The 27558-nt window shown below is 41.1% G+C and overlaps 1 protein-coding gene and 1 pseudogene across 1 annotated transcript; one reads left to right on the top strand and one right to left on the bottom strand.

The window, feature by feature from the left end:
• Positions 1-3914: 3914 nt before the first annotated feature.
• On the bottom strand, positions 3915-5475 carry LOC116936269. The gene is given in 3 exon segments (XM_045180038.1): positions 3915-4510; positions 4760-4986; positions 4988-5475. Coding segments are annotated over 3 exon segments (1311 nt in total).
• Positions 5476-17600: 12125 nt separating this feature from the next.
• On the top strand, positions 17601-26201 carry LOC123476963 (annotated as a pseudogene).
• The last annotated feature ends 1357 nt before the right edge of the window (positions 26202-27558 follow it).

The following is a 27558-nucleotide window of genomic DNA, read 5'->3' as shown; positions in this document are numbered from 1 at the left end:
TCTGCAGCAGCAGCAGACCAACTTCGACACAAATGAGATTTTAAATTTGTCATATTTTATTTGATTTTATACAACTATTTCCACTTTGGCTTTTTAAATTTGTTATTGAACATTAACATTTCCTTTGTTATTTTGAAATATTTGGGTTAAATTAGCGATTAAAAATGAAAAACATAGAAATTATAGTTTCAAATTAATATATAATTATTAAAAGTATGATTTAATTATTAACACATACTCAAATGTCTTAAATGTAAACATGCTTTTGTTTTCAGTCAGAATTTTTTCTAAGTTCTTAACTGAAACCTGCAAATAGTTACGAAAATGTTTCAACATAATGTATTAAAATAGCTGAGTGGTTAAGGCGCTTGACTGCGAATGTCAGTAATGTGTAGTTACGTGTTCGATCCCCACCGAAGACTTTTCTTATTTTCCGTTTTTGTCAATGGTAGGCAGATGGTAGAGGATCTACTTTACCCTACTTTTTAAAAACCGACGGTTTTTAGAGTTGGCTAACGTCCGAAGTTGCCAGTTCGATGAAATTGTGAAAAAAAAAATAGACACGAACTAGTAACAGTTCTTGCATGGCAGCTTACGGAGTTTCGCCCGTTGTAGTTTTAGTTTTAATTTTTTCCATTGAAATTTTCTTCCGTTCCATTCATAATTGGATTAAGAAATTCCTTCGTTATCAGGTAATCTTCTAATTTTTATTTGACCTCGAAATAGACTGTACTTTATTTATTATTAATGTTTTTGTAGTCCTACATTTTGTTTGAGTGATCTCTTTCATCTGTCGTCCGCATCTGACAAAGTGTTTTTGTTCTTCTTCGACATGTCTTGGAGGTGTTGTGTTTCTGGTTGTGGTTCCGAAGGAGTACCTTTATTTCGTATTCCAAAAAGTTTAAAAACTGCTTTGAAAGAAAAAAAAGGAACGAAGAATTGTTTGGCTTCAAAAGCTTAACGTGAAAGAATGTGACTTAAACAACAACACTCGTGTTTGCTCTCGTCATTTTGCATCTGGTTTGTAAATCAATGTAGTTTATAATCATTTGCATCAATCACAGTGTTTTAAATATCATTTTCATAACAGGCAGGCCATGTAAGAATTCTTTCGAAAACTCTCACCCGGACTGGGCACCTTCACTACACGTCAGAAATTCTGTTTTTGACAGGGTTGTACAGAGAAACATAAGTCGACATTCCAGAAGGCTTGAAAGGGAATCAAGAACTGGACATGAACGATTTGATATGAAAAACAAGTTCGGTCAAAAAGATTTTTTTTCACGTATCCTTATAATTTTTATATATTTTAGTCCATGCGGTTCTTTTACACTAAAACTCATTGGTTTTTGTTAAGTTTTTTAATGTAAAAAAAAAAATTTTAGGTATTTTGCGTGTCCCATTTGGACCACATTTTGTCTTTTTCTCAAATTTTTATCGTAGATTAACATAAATGCTGCTTATTTTATGGTATTTTATAGAAAATTTTCTTGGCTATCTTTTTCAATAAGTGGAATTATTTTTGAGTAAATAATAACTCGTCTATTAATTTAAAAGCTGGCATAATAGTTGAATTCGTGTAGTTGAATACGTGAATTCACGTAAATAGGGGAGACCGGACCCATATTGGACACTGTACCACCTTGTACAGTGTCCGGAAAAATAGTAAAATAAGTTTTAAAAATCTCATTTTTATATTTTATGTTATTTTTTATGCATTCTTCATGTGTTTAAATTTTCATGCATTTATGTCTATTATTTTATGAGTTATCATACAAAATAAAAAACACGCTCAAAATTTACAAATTTTTCCGTTCAATTTTATTGAGTTAACTCTTTAATTTATTATTGTAAAATAAAACTACGTGCATGTATGTGTTTGGTAGCCATTCCTATACACGCTGTAAAAAAGAAAAAATTATATGTGATGTACTGTGATAGTTATCACGCTTTTACCGGGATAGGGTGTTTTGGGGGAATATTGGACGATTAACTTGGGTGAAATCGGACAGCAAAGGGCGTGGAATGGGAGGAGCCTATTCAACGCGCGAAATTAAAAATTACAGTTGACTAACAGATACGTAGTGCACTCATTTTTACGATAGATAGCCAATAACTTTTAACTTGTATGTTTCTAGGTGCGTTTTCATAACAATAAATTTAGATTAAGATTTTGTTGAATTAACGATGCATTTTATTCAAGTATTCTGCCAACTGATATTCCTTTTCAGAAGAAAATATTTGCGAAGGATGAGTTTTACGTTTGATTTGTGCAGGAGTAAACAGCCCACTTGAGGAGAATCGTTTGGTATAAAATGCAACTGTAGATGGTTTTAGGTTGAATTTCTCCGCTGATTTCCTTATTGAAGATTTTCCACTCAAAACATCGGAAATCGCTCCGTGTAATGATTCTTCAATTGGCTTTTCTCTCTTAGCAATATAATTCCTCGGCATGGTTTTGTTAGACAGGACTGACTTGCTTGAAGTAAGGAAACTGCAATGTTGGAAAAGTATCGTTGAAAGGTTGAAGGCTTCTTGCTTTGACTTGCTGGTAGGCCTAGTAAGGAAACAATAATGTTGGAAAAGTATCGTTGAAAGTCTGAAGGTTTCTTACTTTGACTTGCTGGTAGGAAGGAAACTGGAATATTGGAAAAGTATCGTTGAAAGTGTGAACCGTATCCACATATGTCATAAATCATCTCGTCCTTTACCTCGTCAGATGAGTTCAGATCTTCCACTACATCCACATAGCGAGTCGAAAGCTCTTCTAGTAGCTGCTCCTTAAATGATTCCCGCAGCTGGACAGCTTTCTTTTCACATGACTTGAACTTATTTACTAACATTCTTGGTAATTCACTAGTAAGCGTATGTTTTCTGCAAAGTCTACGTTACCACAAACGACTTGCAGCTTAGTCGGGGTATACAGTGAAAGAATTCTGAAAATTTGGAGCCATGAATGGGCAGTTGTAATAGTTTTCCGCATGTGACTGCGTAGACTATTAACGAAGAAGTTAGATTTTAATTCGAGTTTTGTATTTACCGCATTTCTCTGCTACAACACACGGAGAGGAAGGATGTACGATGATGAAAGAACAGGACAGAAGAATGGTTGGTTTGATGAAAGGAATAACACACTAGTACACGTTAAGTGGGGAACAGTCTGTCAAAGAGTTTCTCTGTTTCTTCTTCGTTAGTCGTATTTATTACCTCTCAGAGTGGCATTTTCTTGGAGGTCAAGTGAAGCGTTTTCTAGCGGTCAACTAAAGAAAGCGGTAACCTTGCCCTAGTGACAAGTAGGGGAATATTCTAGACTAGCTAGATGGGCAATCTGATTAAGGGTCACGAGTAGGGGTCTTTCTCGAGTTAACTTCCTGTTTTGTTTTGTGACAATAACAAGTGTTATCCTGAGAAGTTGAACTCTCAAGGTTCTTTGTAAGTTAAGATATCGATTCTTTACATCACCCCCCCTCCTCTTTTTTTGCGTCCCGCAACAATCCATCCCAGCTTCTGTATTTTAATTTCATCGAATGATGTGTGAATCCTACGCTGATGACACGGGTACGACGTTTCAGTTTCCTGGATTAGACTTCGTCTATTTGTCGTGCTCCCGAGTTGAACCATTCAGCCGGCATATCCTTCGTGAGTATTATTACAGTGCTATTTTGTTTTTGTTTTTCTTTTTTGGGGGTTGCGTATACGTTTGATCTCTTTTACATTCTCCCTTGTAACTTCCTTTGACGACCCGTTTCTACTTAGGAGACGAAAAAATGGAACATGGTTTGAAAAGTGGACAATCCGACACCAGAAATTATGCTGTTGAGTCTAGAAGAGGGTTTTAAGGAAAGTAAACAAATTGGAGCACATTGATTATAGGTACACAGCGGCGAAATTATTGTATTTATTATTGTAAGTCATCAAGCTCGTCTGGGAGGGTTGGCTTGATTTTCTTGGAGGAAGGATTCGGTTTCAGGTTGATTAGGGCGTTGGCGGTTTCGCTGCCTCTTCTTTCTGCGTGGGGGCTCTGTTGATCGTTCCGAGGCTGTGGATTTGGTTGAATATGAACTGCTGGTAGGAGGCATAATGATTTGAATCGGTGGTGGTATGGCTGTTGCAGTAATTGCTGCTGGTGTTTTGCTGAAGCAGTTTAGTTGGAATATTTTTGACATAATTGGGAAGGCTTTGAGTAGGAGGGATCCGATACCACAAAATCTAACGGCGAATACTGAAATCATCCCGAAGCCTGAAATGGCTCCAAAATTTTTTATCCACCCTCCCATTTTTGCTACAAAATCTACGTGGGGGGCATCGCTATGGTGAATTAAGACATTGGAAGTGAGAAGTTCTTTTGTGTTTTCCTCTGAATGATGTTCGTGAATGGTGGCAAGGATGTCAGCCATCACCGACGCATGGCTCAAAGGGCTACTTTGAATTGCTGGATGCATTTGCAGAAGGGTTGCTAAAGTGTTGTCGGCTTCGAATTTCTCCGTTTCAATTAGTTTTCTCCCTTGAACTTGGATGTTGGCAAATACTGGAATCCATTCCCCATTTTTGTAGGCGTGAGTTTTCCCGTTAAAATTTACAAAATTTGAATACCAATAGCAGTCGGTGAAGGGCACGAGTTCCCAACCTTCGACTGCTATTGTAAAATTAAGATAACGTGGTTGGGGGCCACATTTCGTAAATTCAGTTTGGAAGGTAACATTTTGCTCCCTACATTGCAAGATTGAAGCTTGGGCACCGTTAGCTACTAATTTCGAACATCTTGGGAGTTGCATGTGGGCAGCTGCTAACCAGCCATTATACTGCGCGCTTACTATAACACTGTGATGATTCATTTTCCTGTTTTCGCATTGCAATCGCCGAATTTCTCGTGCTAGTCTATTTTCGTAGTCCAGTGCTATGTCTCTGGTGTACTGGACATGGGCTGCTGCTTCTATTTCTGCTTTTAACGTAGAGGCCACTTGTTTGATCTGTGCCTTAGTAGTATTCGAACTCCCCTGTAGGTGGTGCCATGTTAATTGCTATCAAAATTTTTTCCATTCCCATAACACTTTGTAACTGTCGTTTTCCGCAGTACGCTAGCATGGTTGTGTTGATCAAAAAATCTGTTTGGCTGTGTTTGTCTTGTAAACGTTTGATTTCGGCCTCATTCGTTTTGTAAAGTAATCCTTCCCCGCTTCTTACTAACTTAAGCTCACAGTCTTTCTTTTCTTTATACGAATTGTCCCAGATTAGGGTGATAAAGTTAACGGTGGCCGTTCCGTTTAAGCTGCCCGAAAGTGTTCCTAACGGCGAGTTAATTGTACAATTGTCGCATTCGGTTTCTAAAGCTACTTCCTCAATTTTGCAGTTTAGCATCGACTGTTTTATGGTTCTCATCCATAATGGTTGCATGAAAGGATACAAGTCGTAAGTAAATTTCCGTGCTCCCGCTGTATTTATCGCCTGATTCCCACATTTCCTGAATTCCTTCATTTCGTGGCACATTTCTGGGGTGGCAACTACTGGCCATTTGCTTTGACTATGTGTGTGTCACCCAAAGAAATCTGTGCTTAATGTACGATGGGTATACCAAACACTACACATATATCCCGGAAATCGCTCAACTTCTGGTAAGCGAGACAAGAGGGTATATACAACAGCTTTTGGAGGGGATGGATCTTCTATAATCTGGCAATTTTCGTCGCCGAAATTCAAGAATCCTTTCATCTTTGCCTGGCTACAGTCGCATATCGTGGCGTTCATCGCCCATGCTGTTTGTAGACAGGTGAAGAGTACTATCAAAAAATAACTAAGAATAGAGAGAGAGAAAAAAAAATTACGAACTGGTTGTGGTATAAGAGAAAAGGTTATAACACACATTTTTTCACGCTAATCTCCCACGTTACGTTTGTTTTTCACGAAACGCTGTGGAGTGTAAATATAATAAACACACAACTTTATTATTATCATTATAAGTGATTGGATTTCTACTCCTAGTGGGTCGAGGCTTTATCATACTCCCACGCGCAAAATTCAAGTTTTCGGGATTTCTGAAAAAACTCCCGCATGCTTCATCTGATTTGAACGAAATTAGTCACGCTAGGTTCGTTGTTGACGAATTCGGCTGTGGTGTGCAAAAGAATACATAATGTGCTTTTTTTTTAATTTTACACTTTTTTTAAATCAAGGGACAGATTTCTACTACTAGTGGGAAGGGGCTTCATCGTTGTTTTGGGCGCTAATTTCAAATTTTCGGGATTTCTTAAAAACTCCCGCACGCTTCAACTCATTTGAACGAAATTTGTCACGCTAGATTCTTCGTTGACGAACTCGGCTGTGGTATGCAAGAATACATAAGGGTTTTTTTTTTTTTAAATTTGGAGGGTAATTTTGTTTTTTACCCACCCTTTGTTATTACGTAACACACATTTTTATACGCCCATCTTTTCTATGTAATTTCTCCTTGGACGTCTAACGAACGGACATACCCTTCAAACGTTTCAGCCCTTTTATAGTTCGACCTTCACGAACTTCGTATAAAAACTTTTTGTTCTGTAGAAGTAGTTCAGACGCTGTTCACCATTCTAATCCAACCTTTCCAGAACTCCCACGAAAAGTAAGTTCCAATAGTGATAGCTTTAATTATAAAGAAATTTTATGTTCTCATGTCAAAATCTCTAAATTTTTCGGGAAGACGGGTCGCGACTCGTGACCTTTTTTCTCGCTTGATACCGTTTGATTGCACTTGTATCTCTATCTCTTTCTGTGCGTTATTAGTTTCTTCGTTCCGAATTTTTTTTGGGTCGTACCAGATCTCGTTAGGGACTTCAATTTCTAAAAAGGGGTTGCCGTAGCCAAAGGTACCTGGTTGTTGACCTGTTTCGGGGCTTGCCGTGATTAGGCCATTCTCATTCTCGAAATCAAAATTTTCTGTCTCATCTTCGTCAGATTCTTCTTCCGGTTCTTCGTCTGACCTGTTATTGTTGGATTCGTCATCTGGCCTTGTTACTCTAAACCCAATGGTTCTTAGATCTTCAAAGTCGACACATTCCTCATCACGCCATACCATACATTCAGTTAGCGCCTTTAACCGATTTACATGGGTGAGTTGAGTTCTCGCGCCATTGTAGGAACGTATTTCTACAGTTCCGTTTGAGTGGACTTTAGAAATTCTGTATGGGCCTTGATATCTAGGATTGAGCTTTTTGCTCGTGCCTAACTTAGTCACTCTTACGTCTAGTAGTACTCGTGTCTCCTAGTTGAAAGTTGTTTTCTTTTGCTCTTTTGTCATATTGAATTTTTTGTCGAACCCTGGCGTCTAACAAATTCTGTCTAGCTAGTGCAAAACCTTCTCTTAAGCGTTTCATTGTTTGGCTTTTGTAATCCTGCGGAGTGATCAATTCTGTTTCTGGGATTAAAAATCGATCAATGACCATGTTTGGATCTTTTGCCATTATTAAAAAATAGGGGCTCTCCATTGTAGAAGAGTGGACTGAATTCCTGTAGGCTGATGCCATTGGTCCCAATACTTCCTCCCAATGTTCGTAACCATCATCTGTATATTTACGAATCATTTCTACTACAGTTTTGTTGAAGCGCTCTGTCATACCATTCGATTGGGGATGATAGGCTGTCGTAGTCTTATGTTTCGTTTTCAATTCTTTACACAAACTGTTGAATAATTGGGAGGTAAAATTGGAGCCCCTATCAGTAATGATAATTTTGGGTGGGCCGTGATACAGTACAATCTTGTCCATCAGGGCCCGGCAAGTCGTTTCGGCCGTTTGGTTTGGCAACGCTACGACCTCTGTCCATTTTGAAAAAGCATCAGTCATTACCAGTACATATTTATTTCCGTTCAAGGATTCGGGTTTGATTGGCCCTAGAAAATCCATGCCTATAACTTCAAATGGGGCCGTCGCTATTTCAAGAGGATTCAGAAAAGCTCTGGTTACTACGCGTCTTTGTAATGCACAAACTTCACACGATTTGCAATAGTTTTTTATATCTTTTAACATGTCTGGCCAATAGAATTTGTCCCTAACTCTAAAGTATGTGCGTAGAAACGCTAGATGTCCCGCTAACAGAGAATCATGGTATTCTTTAACTACACTCTTTCTCAGGGAATAGGGCACAACGGTTTGCTCCTGTACATATTTTCTTCTTTTCTTTGAGGCAGGATAGAAATCCCTTCTCAGTACTCCGCTGTCGATTCGAAAAGTTCCTATTTCTTTCACCCAATCAGGGTTTTCTAATTCATCCATTTCTGATAGGGTTCCTTCATTCAAATAGTTTATTATCTTTGCGCACAGCTCGTCTTTCTTCTGCTCTTCTATCAATTTTTTTGTAAAATCCGAACGTTCTTCGATTGCTACAACGCGAATACGAGAGAAGAAATCAGCGTTGTTGTGTTCTTTCCCAGGTTTATATCTAATCCTGTATTTTGCTGCAGATAACGCAATCGACCATCTTCCCAACCGACTATTCTCATCCTTGTGAGATTCCAGCCATTGGAGTGGTCTGTGATCACTAACGATCTCGAACATTTCATCCTGTGTGTAGTGACGATATCTTTTTATCCCATAAACGATTGCTAATGCCTCGCGCTCTATTGCTGAATAGTTACGTTCGGCATTGTTTAGATGTCTACTAGAATACGCAATGACCACTTCTTGATCATTCTGAATTTGGCTTAGGACCGCTCCAATACCGTAGTTACTGGCATTGGTAAAAATTAAAAATTCTTTGTTAAAATCAGGAAATGCAACAATAGGCGGCGTTATGAGACATTCGCGTAGTGTCTCAAAGGCTTTTTGCTCCTCTTCTCCCCATTCAAAATTACTGCTTTTACTTTCTTCCTTACATGTTACTCGTACTTTCTCCCCTTTCTTGTTAACTCTGTTCTTTGTTTTTTTTGTAAGCTCGATTAGCGGGTGGGCTATATCTGCAAAATTTTTTATAAACCGTCTGTAATAAGATGCAAGTCCTAAGAATGATTGGGTTTCCACTACTGTTTTCGGCCTGTTATAATTTTTTAGTCACTCAATTTTCTCGGGATCAGGAGTGATTCCACTTGCTGAGATGACATGTCCCAAATACTGCACAGATTCACACATAAATTTACATTTAGATAGGCCAAGTTTAAGATTAGCTTCTTTTAAAAGGTCAAAGATTCTCTCCAAGTTGAGAAGATGCTCCTCCTTGGTTTTCGAGAAAACTATTATATCATCTAGATAGACTAAACAGATTTCGCCAATCACTGAGCGTAACACAAAGTTCATTAGACGTTGGAATGTCCCCGGCGCGTTCGTCAATCCGAATGCTAGCCGGTTCCACTCATACAAGTTGTTATCTACTATAAAAGCAGTTTTTTCCTTGGAACTGTCATCCATTTCAATTTGCCAGTACCCTGGCGCTAAATCAAGTGTGCTAAAGTACTGTTGTCCGTGAAGTAAGTCAAGAACGTCATCGATTCTTGGCAGCGGAAACGAGTCTTTTTTTGTTATCTGGTTTAGTTTTCTGTAATCTATGCACAATCTGATCCCCCCGCTTTTCTTTTTAACTAAATTTACAGGTGCGGCCCATGGAGACACGGACGGCTTTATTATTTTATTAACTAATAACTCTTGCAAAATACTTTCTAATTCCTTTTTATTGTTGTTGTGAATCAGATAGGGTCTTAATCGAATGGGCCCTTGTCCTTTCGTGTTAATGTGTTGTTTAACTAGTCCTGTTTTTCCTAATTCGTCCGCTTTAGATGCAAACATTGTAATATTAGTTTTTAAAAATTCGACCAAAGAAGTTCGATCTGCTTCTGCTATTGTTAAGGGTAAGTTTTCGCTGAAATCTACATCGACAGGAGATTGTTCTTCTGTCTCACAAAAATTGATGTTTTCTTTTTTTGTTCTTTCAAATACTATTCTTCCAATGACTTGAAATTTTGGAACAGTGATTGGTTCATTGGTTTCGTTAATTAAAACTACGGAAAAAACTGTTAAATCGTTAACACTGCAGACGAAGGGGTCCACTCGTAACCCACTGTGTAATCCCGGCCCTCTTTCTAAATAACATGTAATATTCTGTGGAAGTTTCCCGCCTTCCGATTCAACGACAGTGGCACTAAAGGGCTTGATCGTGATCCTGTTTTTTGTAATTATGGCTGGCGCAGAGGCCGTGTCTTCCTTTGTTTCTTTGACAGGGTATATTGTTCTCTCGCTCCCATCTATAATAAATTTGTGCTCGTAGAGCGCGTCTAAACCCAAGATACAATCTTCATTGATTCTATCTACGACAATGAACTCCTGCAGAAGATCATCGCCTAATACATTCATCTCAAGGGTAACTGTCCCTCTTTTTCTAAGTCTAGTGTTGTCTACACCGAAGAGTTCTACCGGGGCATCAGTACTAAAGTTTTTGATTTGATTTCCGATTCGTGGCAAAATTTCCGTTTTTATTAAGCTTCTACCCGCACCACTATCCAAAAGAGCAAAAAAATTTACGTCACCGACTTGTAGCTTTAGTCGGGGTATTTTATTTTTTCTACTTTCTCTGACCTCATTAACATTTTGTCGGGGCTTTGGACAAGGCCCACCTTTGTTCCCAACATTGCAAAAGGTGGTTTTTAGTTTCCCTGGTCAAACGGGTTCAATTGACCTGCATTATTTTGTAGGAGTGGACCGTATGTTTGATTATGTTTCGGTTGCGAGTCTGGACATTCACGCTGCACATGCCCATTTTGTTTGCATTTAAAACATCTAGGACCCCCGGGGCCCCAACTACACATCGCCGTAAGATGTGTGTTCGTTTTGCAATATGCACAGTATTTTGGGCCTGGCGGGTTCCAACCCGCTTGGGTATTTCGGTCACTTTGGGATAGTTGTCTTTGTCCGAATAGACTTCCCGAATTTTTTTGTTGAGATCCTTGGGGGTTTTGTTCCAACTGACTAACGCAGTTCTGTGGTTGTGGGGATTGCGGGATGGACCGAGCTGGGAGAACAGCTTGAGCTTGGAATACTGGCTGGGGCTGAAAAACCGGTTTGGGACTGAAAAGCAGGTTGTGAGCGAAAATTCGTTTGGGTCTGTGCTTGTACGACTTTATTCAATAGTTTAGTGGTTTTTTGGTTTTGTTGCATCAATTCACTCATTAATTTTTGATTGTTTTTTAACGTTGCTTCTGGTTCTGACAATTTCCCTTTTGTTTCGCTTGAAGAGATGGCATTTGTGTTTGATGCGACTGCATTAATGAATTCTACGTTTCGTCTTTCTAATTTAGCTTCGTTCAATACAGCCGCGCAATTTTCCGTGGCTTTTATCAAACTATCTAAATTTTTAAATTCTTTGAAGCTCATCCGTTCTCGAAGATTGGGTTTTAATCCCCCCCAAAATTTGTCCATTATCAGCTGTTCTCTCATTTCGAGGTCTACCCATTTACCCTCTTTCGTCGGGTAAGCAAACTAAAAAAGTTTTTGTATGCGACAAGCATAATCCCTAATTGATTCTCCAGGGTTGCGAATATAATTGTTATATTCGGTCAAATAGATTTTTCTACTATCTCCTCCATGGTACCGTTCTTGTAGGCATTGTTTTATTTTTGAGAAATCCTTTGCCTCTCTTGGATAGCGCAACTGGAAAGTCGTTACGCAGTCGGTCGCCGAACCAAAAAGTTTGGAGCATAGCAACTTTATTTTCCTGCCTTCTTCAAACTCTGAAGTATTCATGACTGCATCAAAATGTTTGATCCAGTCCTCAAATTTCGTCGAACCTAATCCATTAAAAGCTGGCACTTGAGCAAGGAGGGAAACCGTTTGTTGTTGTTGATTTAACAATAGCTTTTGGCTTAAATAATAGCTTTGACTTGTATCTACTGGGCAAGATTTCTCGCTTGTTTTTTCTTTTTGCTCTTCCTTAATTTCGTTCATTGATTTCACTATCTGTTTTGCTGCGGCTTTGGCGCCCATGTGCGCTTCTTCCTTTGACGCCCCTCCAGCTTTCATGCAACGATACATGTGATCGTAGTGACTTTGATAATCCATTCTCGGTGTTTCCCCTACCAAGGGTTTCTTCCCTGTCTGGATGGATTGGTCTAACTGTTTGTGATAGCTGGGGGCTATCGGTCTGTTTCTCTCTGTTTTTATTTCTTTTTCTTTTGCACTTTTTTCTTTCCCTGGTCGACGGACTGGTTTTTCGTCCTCCTCCTCTGTTGACGCGAGATTTTCGTTATCTTTTTCTTCGTTCTCACTATCACTAGGGTTCTCGCTTTCGTTCTCCTCTTCTGTTGATGAATTTTTTTCTTCTCTCCCTTCTGTTTCGTTGCTTTCTGTAGTTTTTTGGGTCTGCTTACTCTCTTCTTCTTGATGCACTTGAGCTTTATGTTTGTTACGACTACTCCACCGAGTTGGTGGCTGTCCCTTAATATGTACTTTGCGTGCCTTTCTTTTCGGTTTCTTTAATTCTGCCCGATCTTTATCTTCCTCGTCTATTTCAGGTAGATCTTCTTCTGATTCTGACTTTTCAATCTCTTTCTCTTCAACCTCAGATAGCCGCGGGTAAAGTCTCTCTGTAGGGAGAGGTGTTCGCCTTAATGCTTTCCCTTTTGAATTTTCCCAACGTGTGTCGTCTGTCGGTTGTTCGTCTTTTCCTGGCAATTCTTCTTCGGTTTCGTATTCTGTTTCTGAACTGCCTGTTTGATAGTTTTCCTACTCGCTATTTTCTGCCTCTTCTGGTTTTGTTTCTTTTATTTTTGGTGTTCGCTTAAATTGTTTAGGAGATAATGTATTCAAAACTGTTTTCCCTATGTTTTTTAGAAACGCTGTTGTACCTAATTTCTCTTTAGAGGTTTCTGACATTCCACTAAAAAATGGCCGTCGGTTGACTGTCCTTTTGCCTTAGTTTTATACTTTCTTTTTGCTAAAAATGATCCAGGTTTTGTTTAACGATTGTAATTAGAGATTCGTGAAGCCCTCTTAAAGAGGCGTTGTGTTCCCCCTTTTGATTTGTTTGCGAAAAAAGATTGCTTTTTTTTTTTTTTTTTTTTAAATTTTTTATTTGCTTATCTGGGCCTTGGTCATGTTACTTGGACCAACGCTGCTGATTAAAAATTATAAAACAAAAAAATTGAGACTTTAACCGTTCAAGTTCTTGGTCTGAACAGCATTGCATTTATATATATATATATATAAATTATTTGAAACGCTGTTGTACCTAATTTCTCTTTAGAGGTTTCTGACATTCCACTAAAAAATGGCCGTCGGTTGACTGTCCTTTTGCCTTAGTTTTATACTTTCTTTTTGCTAAAAATGATTCAGGTTTTGTTTAACGATTGTAATTAGAGATTCGTGAAGCCCTCTTAAAGAGGCGTTGTGTTCCCCCTTTTGATTTGTTTGCGAAAAAAGATTGCTTTTTGTTTTTTTTTTTTTTTTTTTAAATTTTTTATTTGCTTATCTGGGCCTTGGTCATGTTACTTGGACCAACGCTGCTGATTAAAAATTATAAAACAAAAAAATTGAGACTTTAACCGTTCAAGTTCTTGGTCTGAACAGCATTGCATTTATATATATATATATATAAATTATAAAAAGGCCAGAGTTACCTGTGGCTATCAAAAAATGCTATGGTTGTGAATCAACAAAACTGTTATCAATCGGGAAAAAAATCTTCGAGAAAAAATGGCAGAGTTGGCTGTGGGTCAACAAAACTGCTATACAAATATGTAGTGCACAATATTCCCCCAGCTTTATATAATGGAGGGTTATTTTCTTCTGCTTTCGTTTAACATAGTCAAAAGAAATTCTGTCGATTGGCCCGTACGCATTTTTCTGAAAGCCAGAAAATTACTCGTTAGCCAATCCCTATCCGACTGACAAGATTCACGCCGTGTTACTACGGTCGTTAAACCTTTCGAAAGCCGCTTCGAGATGACACAAGGAGCGGTAAACCTTGTTCATTCGGTACCTGTTGCAGATCTGACCACTAGAGGTCGTCCGGTCAAGGCAAACCCCTCAGATGCAGAGCCCGAATACAGCCAGTCTTCTACACACACTTGATGCTGTAACATGGTGTCAGAAGTGCTGACGTCTGCACAGTCCTGCACATGGTTTTTATAGACTGTGTACTGAACTCTCGTGTATCCAGCTTTATCTGGTGCATCCTGCTACATCCTAATCTTAATTTAGGATGTCGTCATCTCTCAAGACCCCTAAACCTTTCTCGTTCGGCGCCAGTGATTTGGCGTCACAGTGGAAACTTTGGCGTCTACAATTTGAGTGGTACCTGATCGCCACACGAACTGATGCTGAAGAAGATGTCGATGAAGAAAAACAGGTGGGTATGCTGATTACTCTTCTCGGTAGTGAGGGCCTCAAAATCTATGACACGTTCACATTCCCTCAAGCACAAGCCGCAGATGCCCGCAAGATAAAGCCAGTGTTGGACAAATTTCAAGCACACTTTGAGCCCAGACGTAGTGAGGTATTTGAACGTTTCAAGTTTCTAAGGCGTCATCAGCTTCCAGGAGAAACTTTAGACATGTGGTTAATTGAACTAAAAAGCCTGATACAGTCATGTGGTTATCCAGCTGGCGCAGTTGAGTCGGTGTTACGTGATCAACTCGTGTTAGGTGTTGCGGATCCTATGGTAAGGGAAAAGCTTCTATACGAAAACGATTTAAAACTGGCTAAAGCGTGTGATGTAATACGCGCGTGTGAAGCGTCCAAGAGTCAACTCACGATCATCAATACCCCATCTGCAGCTGAGTCAGCTTCGACCGGAAGCCCTCCAGCAGGCCAGGTTATCGTCCGTCTACAAGCAGACAGCAGCCCACATCGACAAATCAGACCTTGCCGTCAACTCAACCTCATTCAGACAATCAGCAAGGGAGATGCAGTATGTGTAATCGTTATCATAAGAAAAATCAGTGTCGTGTGGGTAATGTGCGCTGTCATGGTTGCGGAGTGCTTGGACATGTCGTCAGTTGCTGTCCTAATCAGAAACACCAGAGGCCACCACAGCAGCCAGCACATCAGTCGCCGCCAGCAACAACAGGCAGGGTGCATGCGTTGGAAGAAGAACATCAGTGGATTGGCAACATTGAACAAGGAGGCACCGCAATGGCTTTTCCGAGGTCTGTTGGAGATGATTATTTTGTGAATCACATGTTGCAGTCGTCCAGTGGTGGGACCGAGTGGCACCAACAGCTGTCGCTAGATGGCGTCGACGTAAATTTCAAACTTGACTCTGGCGCCACCTGCAATATTCTTCCTCGTGAGTTCTTTCTCCGCATGCCTCAACAACTTCAACGTCTTCGTCCAGGACCTATTGTTCGAAACTATGGTGCACAAAATGGCCTGCTAAAAGTTCTAGGCCTACACACCGCTAAAATAATTCATCGTGGTGCTAAATTTGCGGTTGATTTCGTGGTTGTTTACGAGCCTGGGCAGCCACCGATACTTGGTCTGCCATCTTGTGGCCAACTTAATCTCATCCGTCGAGTTGATGCCATTCAGTCAACCCCCGTCACCCAACCTCCTCCAATAGTGGTGAAGTACATGGATGTATTTACTGGTCTAGGTAAATTACCAACAGAACACGATATAAAATTGTTATCTGGCACTAATCGTGTTGATCCAGTTATATGTGCGGCCAGTCGCCTGCCTTTTCGCCTCGAGGATCGTGTGAACAAGAAACTTGACGAAATGGAGGATGCGGGTATCATCACGCCTGTTCACGAACCCACTGAGTGGGTCAGCCGTATGATGGTGGTGGGAAAGCCGGATGGTGATGTGCGTATTTGTCTGGACCCATCGGAATTGAACAAAGCAGTCCAGCGACAACACTTCTCAATACCCACCATCGAACAACTCTTTGCAAAAATCAGTAAGGCCCGATACTTTTGCAGCCTTGATGCCGCCTCAGGCTTTTACCAAATACCATTGTCTACCGCAGCGTCCTACCTCTGTACGATGGCGACACCGAGGGGCCGGTACCGGTACCTTCGCCTGCCGTTTGGATTGAAATCAGCCCCGGAAGTCTACCTTCAAACCATGTTTGATCTGTTTGGAGATCTGCCAGGTATTCTCATTTACTTTGACGACTTCCTCGTCACCGGAGAAACACAAGAGGAACTGCATGTGAATCTCGAAAAAGTATTCCTACGTTGCCGTCTTCACAACTTAAAACTTCAGTTAAAGAAGTGTCGGTTCTTTCTACAGGAACTTCCGTGGCTTGGTCACGTCATAGGACAGGGGACTCTCAAACCGGATCCAAACAAAGTCAGTGCAATTCTGGAAATGCCAGATCCCACCACTCCCGCTGACCTTGTACGTATACTTGGGATGGTCACCTATCTTGACAAATTTTGTCGGGACCTAGCTGGACTCACCAGACCACTTCGTGACCTGCTAAAAGCTGATGCTGCGTGGATCTGGGAGGAGCCTCAAAAGTTAGCGTTCGCCACATTGAAAAAGGCCCTAGCGTCTCTACCTGTCTTACGTCTCTTCGATCATTCTCAACCTGTTGTCGTTTCGGTGGATGCGTCACCCATAGGCATTGGAGCTGTGTTGCTGCAAAACGGACAGCCCGTCGCATATTCATCAACGTCGCTCACGGAAACTCAAAAACGCTACTTTCAAATTGAAAAGGAACTCTTAGCGATTCAGTTTGGTCTACTACGGTTTAAACAATATGTATACGGACAGACAGTGGTAGTTGAAACAGACCACAAGCCGCTGGTTGGCTTCTTGGAAAAACCAATCGCGTCTTGTTCGCCCAGAATCCAGCGGATGCGTCTCCAGTTGCAACAATTCGACTTCAAATTGGTGTACAAGCCGGGCAAGGATCTATTCATCGCTGACACACTCAGCAGAGCACCGTCACCCAACTTGTTTAATGATGACGTCACTCAGGGGTGTGAGGAACAAGTTCATGCAGTGCTCAACCTAGTCATACCGAAAGCGTCCACTAGAGAAAAATTTGCAGCTGCAACGAGTGCGGATCCTACGCTTTGTCTCGTCAAAGAGATCCTATCCAAAGGTTGGCCTGAACACAAGTCTCATTGTCCAATAGCGGCGAAACCGTTCTGGGGTGTTCGTCACGCCCTTTCAGAAGTAGACGGACTACTTCTGTATGGCAGTCGACTAGTAGTCCCAGTATCTCTCCGTCCCGAGGTCATGGAGGGGATTCACGATGGACACTTTGGTGAACTGAAATGCATTCTAAGAGCCAAGTCAGCAGTGTATTGGCCGGGATGCGATGATCAAATCCGAAACATGGTTGCTAGCTGCGTAACATGCCAAACACACCGCCATCGAAATCCATCACCGCCTCTTCGTCCTGTGCCGCTGCCGTCACACGCATTCCAGCATGTGTCGGGAGACATATTCACCTTCGAAAGTGTCAACTATCTTCTCATTGTTGATGCGTACAGCAAATGGCCGTCTTGTGTGCCTCTCCGTTCGTTGACATCCTCCTCCATCATCGCGGAGGTTGAGCGTGTGTTCTGTGATTTCGGTATCCCAGAAGTGTTCATGTCAGATAACGGTTCTCAATTTGACTGTGCGGAGTTTCGCGCTTTCTGTGATAGGCGCAACATCCGTGCAGTGTCATCCAGCCCCACTTACGCTCAATCCAATGGTCTCGTGGAGCGTCATATCCAGACTATAAAGCGTACCATCCTCAAAATGTTTGAATCCGGTAAAACGCTTTGGGAAGCTTTAGCAGCCATTCGGTCTACTCCAGTATCGAATGATCTTCCGTCACCATCAGTTCTCTTGCAAGGTCGTCATCTGCGAGGAAATCTTCCGTTTTTGCCAGACCGACTTACTCCGCAGCATGTCCCAGCGACTTTCGTTCAAGCTCAGCTACAACGGCGACAGGCGATGGCCTCTTTTTTTTTTTTAACATGGAGGCCGCCTTGATGTCCGTGGCTCAGCCCTCAGAGTCGGGCAGAGCGTCAGGGTACTCATCAGTGGTTTGTGGCTACCTGGAACTATCGAATCCGTCTGTACAGCGCCGGACTCTTATGTTGTTCGTTTGGCTGACGGTCGTGTTTTTCGTCGCACACGCCGTGATATAAACATCGACAATTCATCCAGCGTATCAAGCACAGCCCATACAGTGGCCGCCGGTCCCATCCTTCCAAAGTTACTGTGGCAACCGACTCTCAATCGTCCGGTCCGCCCGGAGGTTCCTCTCATCATTCCGTCAACACCACTAGTAACAGGACCTCCCCATCCAAATCCTACAACAGTGCCGATTTGTCGTGGTCGGCCGTCCAAAACTACACCACCTACGCTTTCCCAGCAACAGGTGATTCCTCCGGAAGCGGTGGTTAATCAGCCAGGATCTACTCGTTCCGCAGTGGTGAATCAGCCAGGATCTACCCGTTCCGGTCGTCAATACTTGAAGTCATAAATTTGAATTTTTTTGTATTTTTTTTTATTTTTGTTTTATTTTTGTTTTGTTTTATAAGTTAATGTATGTGATGGCTCGTGTGTTCTGTCGTGTTGGGTCAGTCACCTCAATTGTGTCACATTCTCGTCACTATCATGTGCGTTGTTTAGTGTATGCAAGGCTGCTAGTGTTAACTAAGAGTTGTAGTTGTGTAATTGTCCTTGCAATAAGTGTATTAACTTGTCAACTAAGAAGGGGGGAGATGTTGCAGATCTGACCACTAGAGGTCGTCCGGTCAAGGCAAACCCCTCAGATGCACAGCCCCAATACAGCCAGTCTTCTACACACACTTGATGCTGTAACAGTACCCACCACACGAGGGTTCTGGAGACAAAAATACATAAACGTCGTTGGCTGTGAATTTTTACATCCAATAAATTGGAGACCGCACCTGACGGGATTTGTGAAATACAATACGTTTGAAGGATAATATAGCATGCAAGTTCAGATAGATCGCTGCCACCAGTGTAATAGTTTTCCGCATGTGACTGCGTAGACTATTAACGAAGAAGTTAGATTTTAATTCGAGTTTTGTATTTACCGCATTTCTCTGCTACAACACACGGAGAGGAAGGATGTACGATGATGAAAGAACAGGACAGAAGAATGGTTGGTTTGATGAAAGGAATAACACACTAGTACACGTTAAGTGGGGAACAGTCTGTCAAAGAGTCTCTCTGTTTCTTCTTCGTTAGTCGTATTTATTACCTCTCAGAGTGGCATTTTCTTGGAGGTCAAGTGAAGCGTTTTCTAGCGGTCAACTAAAGAAATTGGTAACCTTGCCCTAGTGACAAGTAGGGGAATATTCTAGACTAGCTAGATGGGCAATCTGATTAAGGGTCACGAGTAGGGGTCTTTCTCGAGTTAACTTCCTGTATTGTTTTGTGACAATAACAAGTGTTATCCTCAGAAGTTGAACTCTGAAGGTTCTTTGTAAGTTAAGATATCGATTCTTTACACAGTGGGAGTGTCATCGATTCCCCTTACGATACCAAAGAAGCGCTGCAAAAACCATGAATATGTATTTACCACATTATAATTTATCCCTGAGGGATTTAGTTTACTATTTTACCGAAGGTTTAGGGGGCCTTTAATGCAGCACAACTTACAATAGGCTCCTCCTCCAGATTGGGACCCGAAAAGGTTTATTGGAATTCTTTCCACCAATAGGAATGAAGGAAAGCGAAAAAACAGCATTAACGATATTTTTAAGCTGAAATTAGTAGATTTAAATTATGAAAAAGGTAACAAATGATAATTCACGCCATTTTATTGTCTTAATTGTGAAACTATGTGACAACTAGAATCTTTCTTTCGTATATAACAAAGTCAACAATCGGCCATTTTGTACTGTTTGGGGTGCTTTAACATTTGGAAAACAGATGGCACCTTTGTACTCTTTTCTAATTCAAAATTAAAAAACTAGATGTAACTATTTCATATGTAAACAAAATTGGAAAACAGCAACTATAACAACTATAACTAACCTTTAATCCCGAAGGCGCCCAAGGGGTTTTAAGTTGTGCAAAATAACTTATTATTACCTGTTATAAAGACAAATGCGTGAGGTGAACTGTTGTATTGTCTGCTACTCTTGGTATACATAGCCAGCTTCGAGGAGACCTCTGGTGGCCGGATCCTCAACATTACCTCAATCGGATCCTGATTAAATTTGCCAGTAAGAAACGTAATGTAATTGGCACCAAGCATTTCTTCTGTCAATTCAATGACACTCAAGACTGACACGTTCCAATTCTAAAGGGTTGTGTCCGATGCAAACATTTTAATTTGTATGTCTTGATCTTTCGCTTTCCTTGTGCAATGACATTTTTCAGTGATGTCCAAGACTGTCAGAAAAGCGTCCAGTTTCTTTATCTTTTTCCACCAGTTCTTTTAACCGACATGATTCGCACTGTCCCTTGACTGAGTTTTTGCATTTAATACAGTTTTTCTGTGACTTCGTTTAACGGTAGAAGGTGATACCACAGAGGGCATGTTACCTCCCGTGTCAATACTTTCTAGTGTAAAATGAAATAATTGATTTAAAACAAAGAACATACATTAATTAATGCTAAAATTTTACCTTGTGATGATGCCCCACATAACAAATGGCAGTCCGTCGGATGTCCGACAGATGTCGAGGTCGGATGTTGAGTACATCTTTTTTATATCTGCCAGACAGCCCGACATCCGATTTGGATGTTCGACGGATGTTATTTTTAGTGGTTTTGACCGCCCTAAACAGAGCCGTCGGACATTCTAAGGATATTCGAACGGGCTTTCATTTGGCTATAAATATGACATGTAATGGATTTCTAATCTTGAAAAAATATTAGGCAGTGTCTGGATTCACACTGGGGTCTCCCGCACCACAGTTGAATCTTATTCCACTGCTCCAATTTACGACTATCTTTATTATCATTTTCGAATAATCGAATCGAATTGTTGTAAAACACTTAAATTTTTTTCGATAACAAAATCACCAACAGGATTTTTTAAAAGTCAAGATAATGGCGAACTTAAGGTTAAACCAGAAGTGTATAAATTGCAATTAAACAAATTATGCTAAATATTTTTAAAATTTAAAACTTCAGCATGATTTATTAAATTTAAAGTAGTTTTTCATTATTTGAAATTACAATCCTATCATAAGTATGCTTGCTTCGAATATTATTAAATGCCGAATAATATATATTTTCTTTGCGTCATTATTTCATAGTTGAGTTAATTTCCAATTGCTTGGTTCCCTTAAGCTAAACGGCAAGCCTGCGCAAACAAACTCATGACTTACATATATTTTATTCATTATTCTGTATAAATTTGAAAATAAACCATCCCGGCAAATAGATAACTACCCCTTTATTTTGTTATATTTTTCGTAGTAAATGCTGGACTTAAAATAATAATACGTTCTTGGGCAAAATTTGAATACGGTTAAGTTCCCCCCTTTTGGAACAAAATTAATTTCGACAATCATCATAAAGTTTAACGATCGCCGCCGATTAGCTCTAATCGGGTAAACTGCCACGCACCGAAAAAGGGCATTCGGGGCTGTATTGAGCTGCCACTTTTTCAACCGGGGTGGTGCGGGGAAAAATGAAGGTTAACCAGGCTCCCCTGACGCCATTTAATAATATTGTCCTTATTACGGTTTCAGGGTAAAAATCGGGTTAGGCGGGTAAAATGAGCTATAATCTGGGTTGTTATCGGATAAATCAGGTATAACAGTCAGTCGATATGTTTTTGCATACATCAATTGATTGCAATCGGGGTGGCTTTCCCGATTAAACCCCAATTGAATTCGAGGAGAAAAATTTTCCTACCTGAGAGATGCCTCGATGACCCGAAATGAGAAAACCGATTGGCATAAAAGCGCCTTGATTGGCTCGAGGCCGATCCTTAAATGAAACAATTTAAAATCTTCTTTGCTGTTGGAAGGAGGTCCGTAGAGTGTAATTTTTGCACATCCATTGCACTTCCAAGGTGACTAGCCGACGAACATCCTATTGGATGCAGGACATTCAGCCATCTAGCGGTCAATGCGATAACCTTATGCGATATAAGAGAAGGATGTTGTTTGGCCTGACCTGCTTCTCCTCCCTCTCGGGTGAGGTTTGCGTTTTGCTTGTCGGAACCGGCATTAACCACGCTGGTCGTGAAACGCCATTTATATCCACAGCATTGTTAAGGTAAATGTCAAGAAGTATGTCACTTTATTATTCATTATTAGCAACGATGATACGGATCAATACAGACCTCTGTGTGAGGAATCATAACTCCCAGTAGTATCGTCATATTCACTCTAACACTTCCCTGGAACTACCCATTTAATACATGGATATCTAACGGATGTTCGGCCATGATTCGGACATCCGACGGCAGGAATGTGATATATGAGGTTGTGTTGGCGAGAAACTGAAAAACTGAAATTGCTTAAAATCCCTCAAAAAGTGACGACCAAGCCTTATGGGCGAAGTCGATGCAGTGAACGAACCATCCCCTCTATGACTCTGGTCCCCGATTCATTTTTATCGGTGAGGGTTTGAGGTGTACCCGATTAGAATGTGATCGGAGCCGAGCCCTAGGCTTCACCCGTTATTGGCTTATTGCAACTTGATCTCGGTTGTCGGGGCGAACCCTAGCGTCTTTCATGGATACAAAAAAACTGTGGTAGTGTTCGCTCCGACAGAGTCATAGACCCCTGGTTCCTCCACCACGGCTATTTTTCCTCTCAGAAACAAGGGTACCCTCTTGCGGGGAATATTATAAAAAAAATAGGGTTTTGGGTCGGGGTCGTCGGTGCGTACGAGTTATTTTATACCCGTGAGAGCACCTCTTGCGAGTGTGTTGTTTCACTCCACCCACAAACTCATTTGTAGCAGCCTGGTATCAGCTGCACAATAGGAATTGGTTAATTGTGCCCACCACCGCAAAATAAAAAATTTTGAAAATGTCAGATGAAGATAAGGTGAGACTGTGAGTTTAAGAATTAGGGAAGGAGTGGGGCGGAAACGATAGGCTGAAACGTGCAAGAAATGTTGGTAGAGCTAAAAATATAGGTGTAAGTTTATTATAGGGTTTAGTTTGGGCTACTAATAAATATGTGTCCTTGTAGAGTGTCTAGACTATTAAGCGTCACTTCAGTCATCAAGAAAAGTGTCGAATTACTGTAGGACACAGAATTATAGACACAATACAGTGCAGTAAACATTGGTCCAATTAGCTAACAAAAACGGTGGATCCTTCATTTTGTGTTCAGCCCTGCCCAATGGGACGGGTATTCCACTGGTGTGATTCCAATAGAAGCTGAAGCCATTAAGATTATGACTACGTCAAACAAAGCAAAAGTTTTGCTATGAAATGGCAACAATACTTTGACAAATTACAAAGTTAGTATTGATTTATTAAAATTTAAAATTGTAACTGTTATGGGAATATTTTGTGTCATAGACTGTAGGGTTTCAAGCAGGTTCTGCTTCTGTAAACCAGCCAGCAACAATTACAACTGAAGAAAATCAGGATAGGTAAAATATATAACCAGCATCAAGTTCTAGTTCAGCCATTTCTGTACCACCTGAGAGTACACCACTAAACAATGCAGAAAAGCAACATGTTGACAGACTGCAAAGTAAGTGCATTGTTTATTCACTTACAGAATTGTCATCGTAACGGAAAACGTGTTTCTAGGCTATCATGTTGAAGTTGCTCCTTCAGAAAACTAGCCAGCAGCAATTTTCTCTAACAAATACTGGAGCTGTCAAAGCCTACAACCAGTAAGCTTTACTTCAACTATTACTACAGCAGCTGAGAGTAAATACAAATTGAAGAGAAATTAATTTTTGTTCACGTACAAAATTGTCAATGATTGTTGAAATGGTTGTATTTGTAGGCAATTGTGTTCAGGCAGTTCTTCCGTGCCAAGCAACGATTTCTTCTAATGATAATTTGAACTGTCAAAGTCAACCATGAATTCGCTGCAGTCCGCGATCCGCCGGCCACACGTTGACGTTCCTGCCTTTCCCACTTGAATTTTAAGGCAACAGAGGATGGAGGGAGTGAGGTTAGGTACCACGTACTTAGGCTCTTCCGGTGGGTTGACGGCCTTCTCACGCATTTGGCGAAGAAGAGACCCGATATAGTTACTCATCCGGGTCTCTCTTTCAGAGTGGTAGTGTACGTGTACGTTGGTGAGGTCCATGGCCACGTTGTCCAGCTCCTCGTTAAGGCGTTTTACCACCAGTTGGTGGGCATAGACTGCGTCAACAGCCACCCTTCTTGCTTTCAACAGTTCTTGCTGACGTTCACGCAGATTGGTGTAAACTCATTTCAATTCCACGAGAATTATAAACTTTTTCTTTTACGGATGCTGCGGATGGTGGCGGATTTTCGGCCAAGGAGCACGTTAACGTAGAAGAGGTCAATTTCAACTGTATTCACTACAAGTTCAATGAGCTAACTGTCGTCTGCTGGTTTGGGGAGCTAAACAGCTTCCCTGAGTAATCAGATGCAAAATAGAAGGTAACCTGACTTTGGCCTTCGGCCTTACATTCTAATTTCGACATTTTACAATTTTTAGCAACTTATATATCAATTTTACTAGTTATACCAGGTTTTCACTATTTATACTGCATTTTATGACTTTACAACACCGAGTTTGACTCCGACGACCCAATTTTTTCATCTTTCACGTAAAAGTCCTTCTCTTTTGCCATAACCATAACACACAGCTTTGTCACTTGACGAATGCAGGGGTTTTGGTGGTTGCTGATCTAGATTTTTACCACTCGAACAACGTTATCCGGCTCACTAGGTATTACTTCGATCACTTTGCCTAATGGCCACTGTCCACGTAGAGTATTCGGTTCGATAACAAGCAACAAATCCCCGACAGTAACGTTTGGGCGACTTTCAGTCCATTTTCTTCTTTCTGTCAGATGTGGAACGCATTCATGTAGCCATCTGTTCAAAAAATGCTGGAGGATAGTGTGAGGAACGGTCAGCCGCGTTCCTTACATCCCTTTCTCCTTTCCCATGCTTACAATCCTTTTCCCATCTTTCGTCGATAGGTCATCTACTGATGGCTCCGGCCTTCAATTTCCCTTCTACCTGGCCTTCAAACCTGTGAATTCTCCACATAGGTGTTACATTTACCCGCAAAATATTAATTCCCTTTACGACACCTAACCCTCATCATCATCACACACAACTATTCCCCATATTCAATATTAAAAGTAAGGAAAACCACGAAACCATTCCCCGTCCTTACAATGGCTTACTTTGAAGAAACTGCTTAGCTGTGACCAGGGTTTGGTCGAGCGCACTAGAAATTCGAGCACGCTCCCAAAAATGGAGCGGGAGTGCGAGCAAAACCGTTGAAATTCGTGCTCTTTTTTTGCGTTCATCAGCGCCCTCTACCAATAACAAAAATAACTATTTTGATTTGTAGGAAATTCGAAAGTTATTCCGATTGTATCGTACCTACATCTCTGCGATGGAATATCAAATATTTACGAATAATATTAATTTTTGAGCATCAACAATGCTGGAAACGATACTTGCAGCGATGACAATGACATGGAAAGTCAATAGAAAAAACTAAAAAAGGATTTTTTAAAATACTTACGGTCCACAGAACAACGTAACGATGATGAAATTCAAGAATTTTTAGGGGATATATCGTCATCAGAAGAAAGCCTCTTAAAATACCCAGTTTAAAAAAATATGTTTTTGCGATAAAATACGGCACTTCCGTCCTCTGCATCTGTGGAACGCCTCTTCAGTGTTGGTGGCTCAATATTTAGGCCTACTAGGAGTAGGCCTAAATAGAGATAAATGGTTCGGAGTCGACTGGTCGGGGTCTTCTGGATCCATACTTAAATGCGATAATGGCCAGGCGTTTAATAGGAATGCTACTTCGGCATTTACCGTTCTGAGAACTCGATCTTTGACTAGACGATTTCCCACTCTAACTTTCATGGCCCTTTTGCAGGATTGCACGATTTTCTCCCACAATCTGCCAAAATGGGGTCCATGCGGTGGAGAGAAATGCCACTCAATTTGCTGGCAGGATATTTTTTCTTGAATTTCTTGATGTTCTTCGACTAGTTCTTGGAGGGTCCGGTGAAGCTCTTGCTCGCCTGCCACAAGGTTGGTTCCACTGTCGCTGTAAACCACCTTCAGCTTCCCTCGTAGGCTCACAAATCAAGCAAAACAAAGAAGAAATTCTTCAAGACTACGTCCATCAGCTATTTCCAAGTGAAGGTTCTTGTTGTTAGGCATGTGAACAGACACACCCAACGATTTTCATGTCTACGTCCTCTTCCACCCCATTTTAACTGTTAGAGGGCCGAAGTAGTCGACTCCCGTGTACGTGAATGCTGGAAGATGGGGTGAGCCGATGAACTGGTAACGACGCCATAAGTGGAGGGATGGGCTTCGATAACTTACGCTTGCACGGCCAGCAATTTTTACCACTGCTTTGATAACTTTACGTTCAGAAATTATCCAGTAACGTGTACGGAGATCCATCAGCAATTTTTCGGATTTAATGTAAAGATTCCGTATGTGGTGCTCCCATACTATCCGCTGCGTCACGAGTTGATCGGCTGGTAGTAGAATAAGATGTTTTGTTGCGTAATCAACGGGAGCATACAATATACGTTCGCTCTACAGATAGCTGTCCTATTTCGTACAGAAACGGCCTGAAGGTGTGCAGATTTGACTTCAGAGGGAGTTCCAGGTTCATCTTTAAGGCATAGATTTCTACCGCAAAGACCAATTCTTGAGCGCGTTTGATGCAGAAGGTTAACGCCGTTGACATTTCTTCGGCTGGTAACTCTCCAACGGTTGGCTTGCAAACGCCCATCTTGGCTCTAGTATTTGTCGCGAATCTGCTACACCAAGCTAGAACTCTATGGATCTTTAACAGCCGAGAATATCCGCTTACGCATTTATCTACCGTTTGATTTTCATCTACTGTTTTAACTGGCAAGATTCGAATCATGTTCACGTCACGTTCTTCTGGCTCTGTTATTTCTTCCCAACTCTCCGATTGTGACGGATCAAGGCTAAGGAACGATGGGCCTTCGTGGAATTTAAGCAACTCGTTGAGGTTCTTCGGGTCGATGCCACGACTACACAGGTCCGCGGGATTGTTAACTCCAGAAACGTGACGCCATTACCTTCAATTCGTGTTTCGGAGAAATTTGCCAATACGATTATTCACAATGGTTTCAAATCGGCAGGTCTGTGAATGTATCCAACGCAATACAGTTTGAGAGTCCGTGTGGAAGGTAACTTCACGTAGGTCGATCTCGAGCTCCCGACAGATTACGATAACTTTACTTAAACCTTCTACAGCAGCCTGCAACTCCAAACTTTGGATCGCGAGGCCTTTTACTGGTGTTATGTGTGTTTTAGACATGACAAAGGATACGTTGATCGACTGGTCCTCGAAGGCGAAACGGAAATACGCCACAGCTCCAAACCCTTTTGTGCTAGCATCCGTGGATACGTGTAGGTGTTGCTGGGTCCAACGTCCACGTTGAAGTCGAAAACATCTTGGCACCGTCAGCAACTCCAGGTTCTCCAGATGCTCGTACCAGTAGTGGAAGCGTTGGCCTAATTCTTCAG

Source organism: Daphnia magna, linkage group LG10, assembly GCF_020631705.1.
Source record: "Daphnia magna isolate NIES linkage group LG10, ASM2063170v1.1, whole genome shotgun sequence".
NCBI classification, from domain to species: Eukaryota; Metazoa; Arthropoda; class Branchiopoda; order Diplostraca; family Daphniidae; genus Daphnia; species Daphnia magna.
Note: the sequence above shows the minus strand (reverse complement) of the source record. Positions and strands in the feature narration are given on the sequence as shown.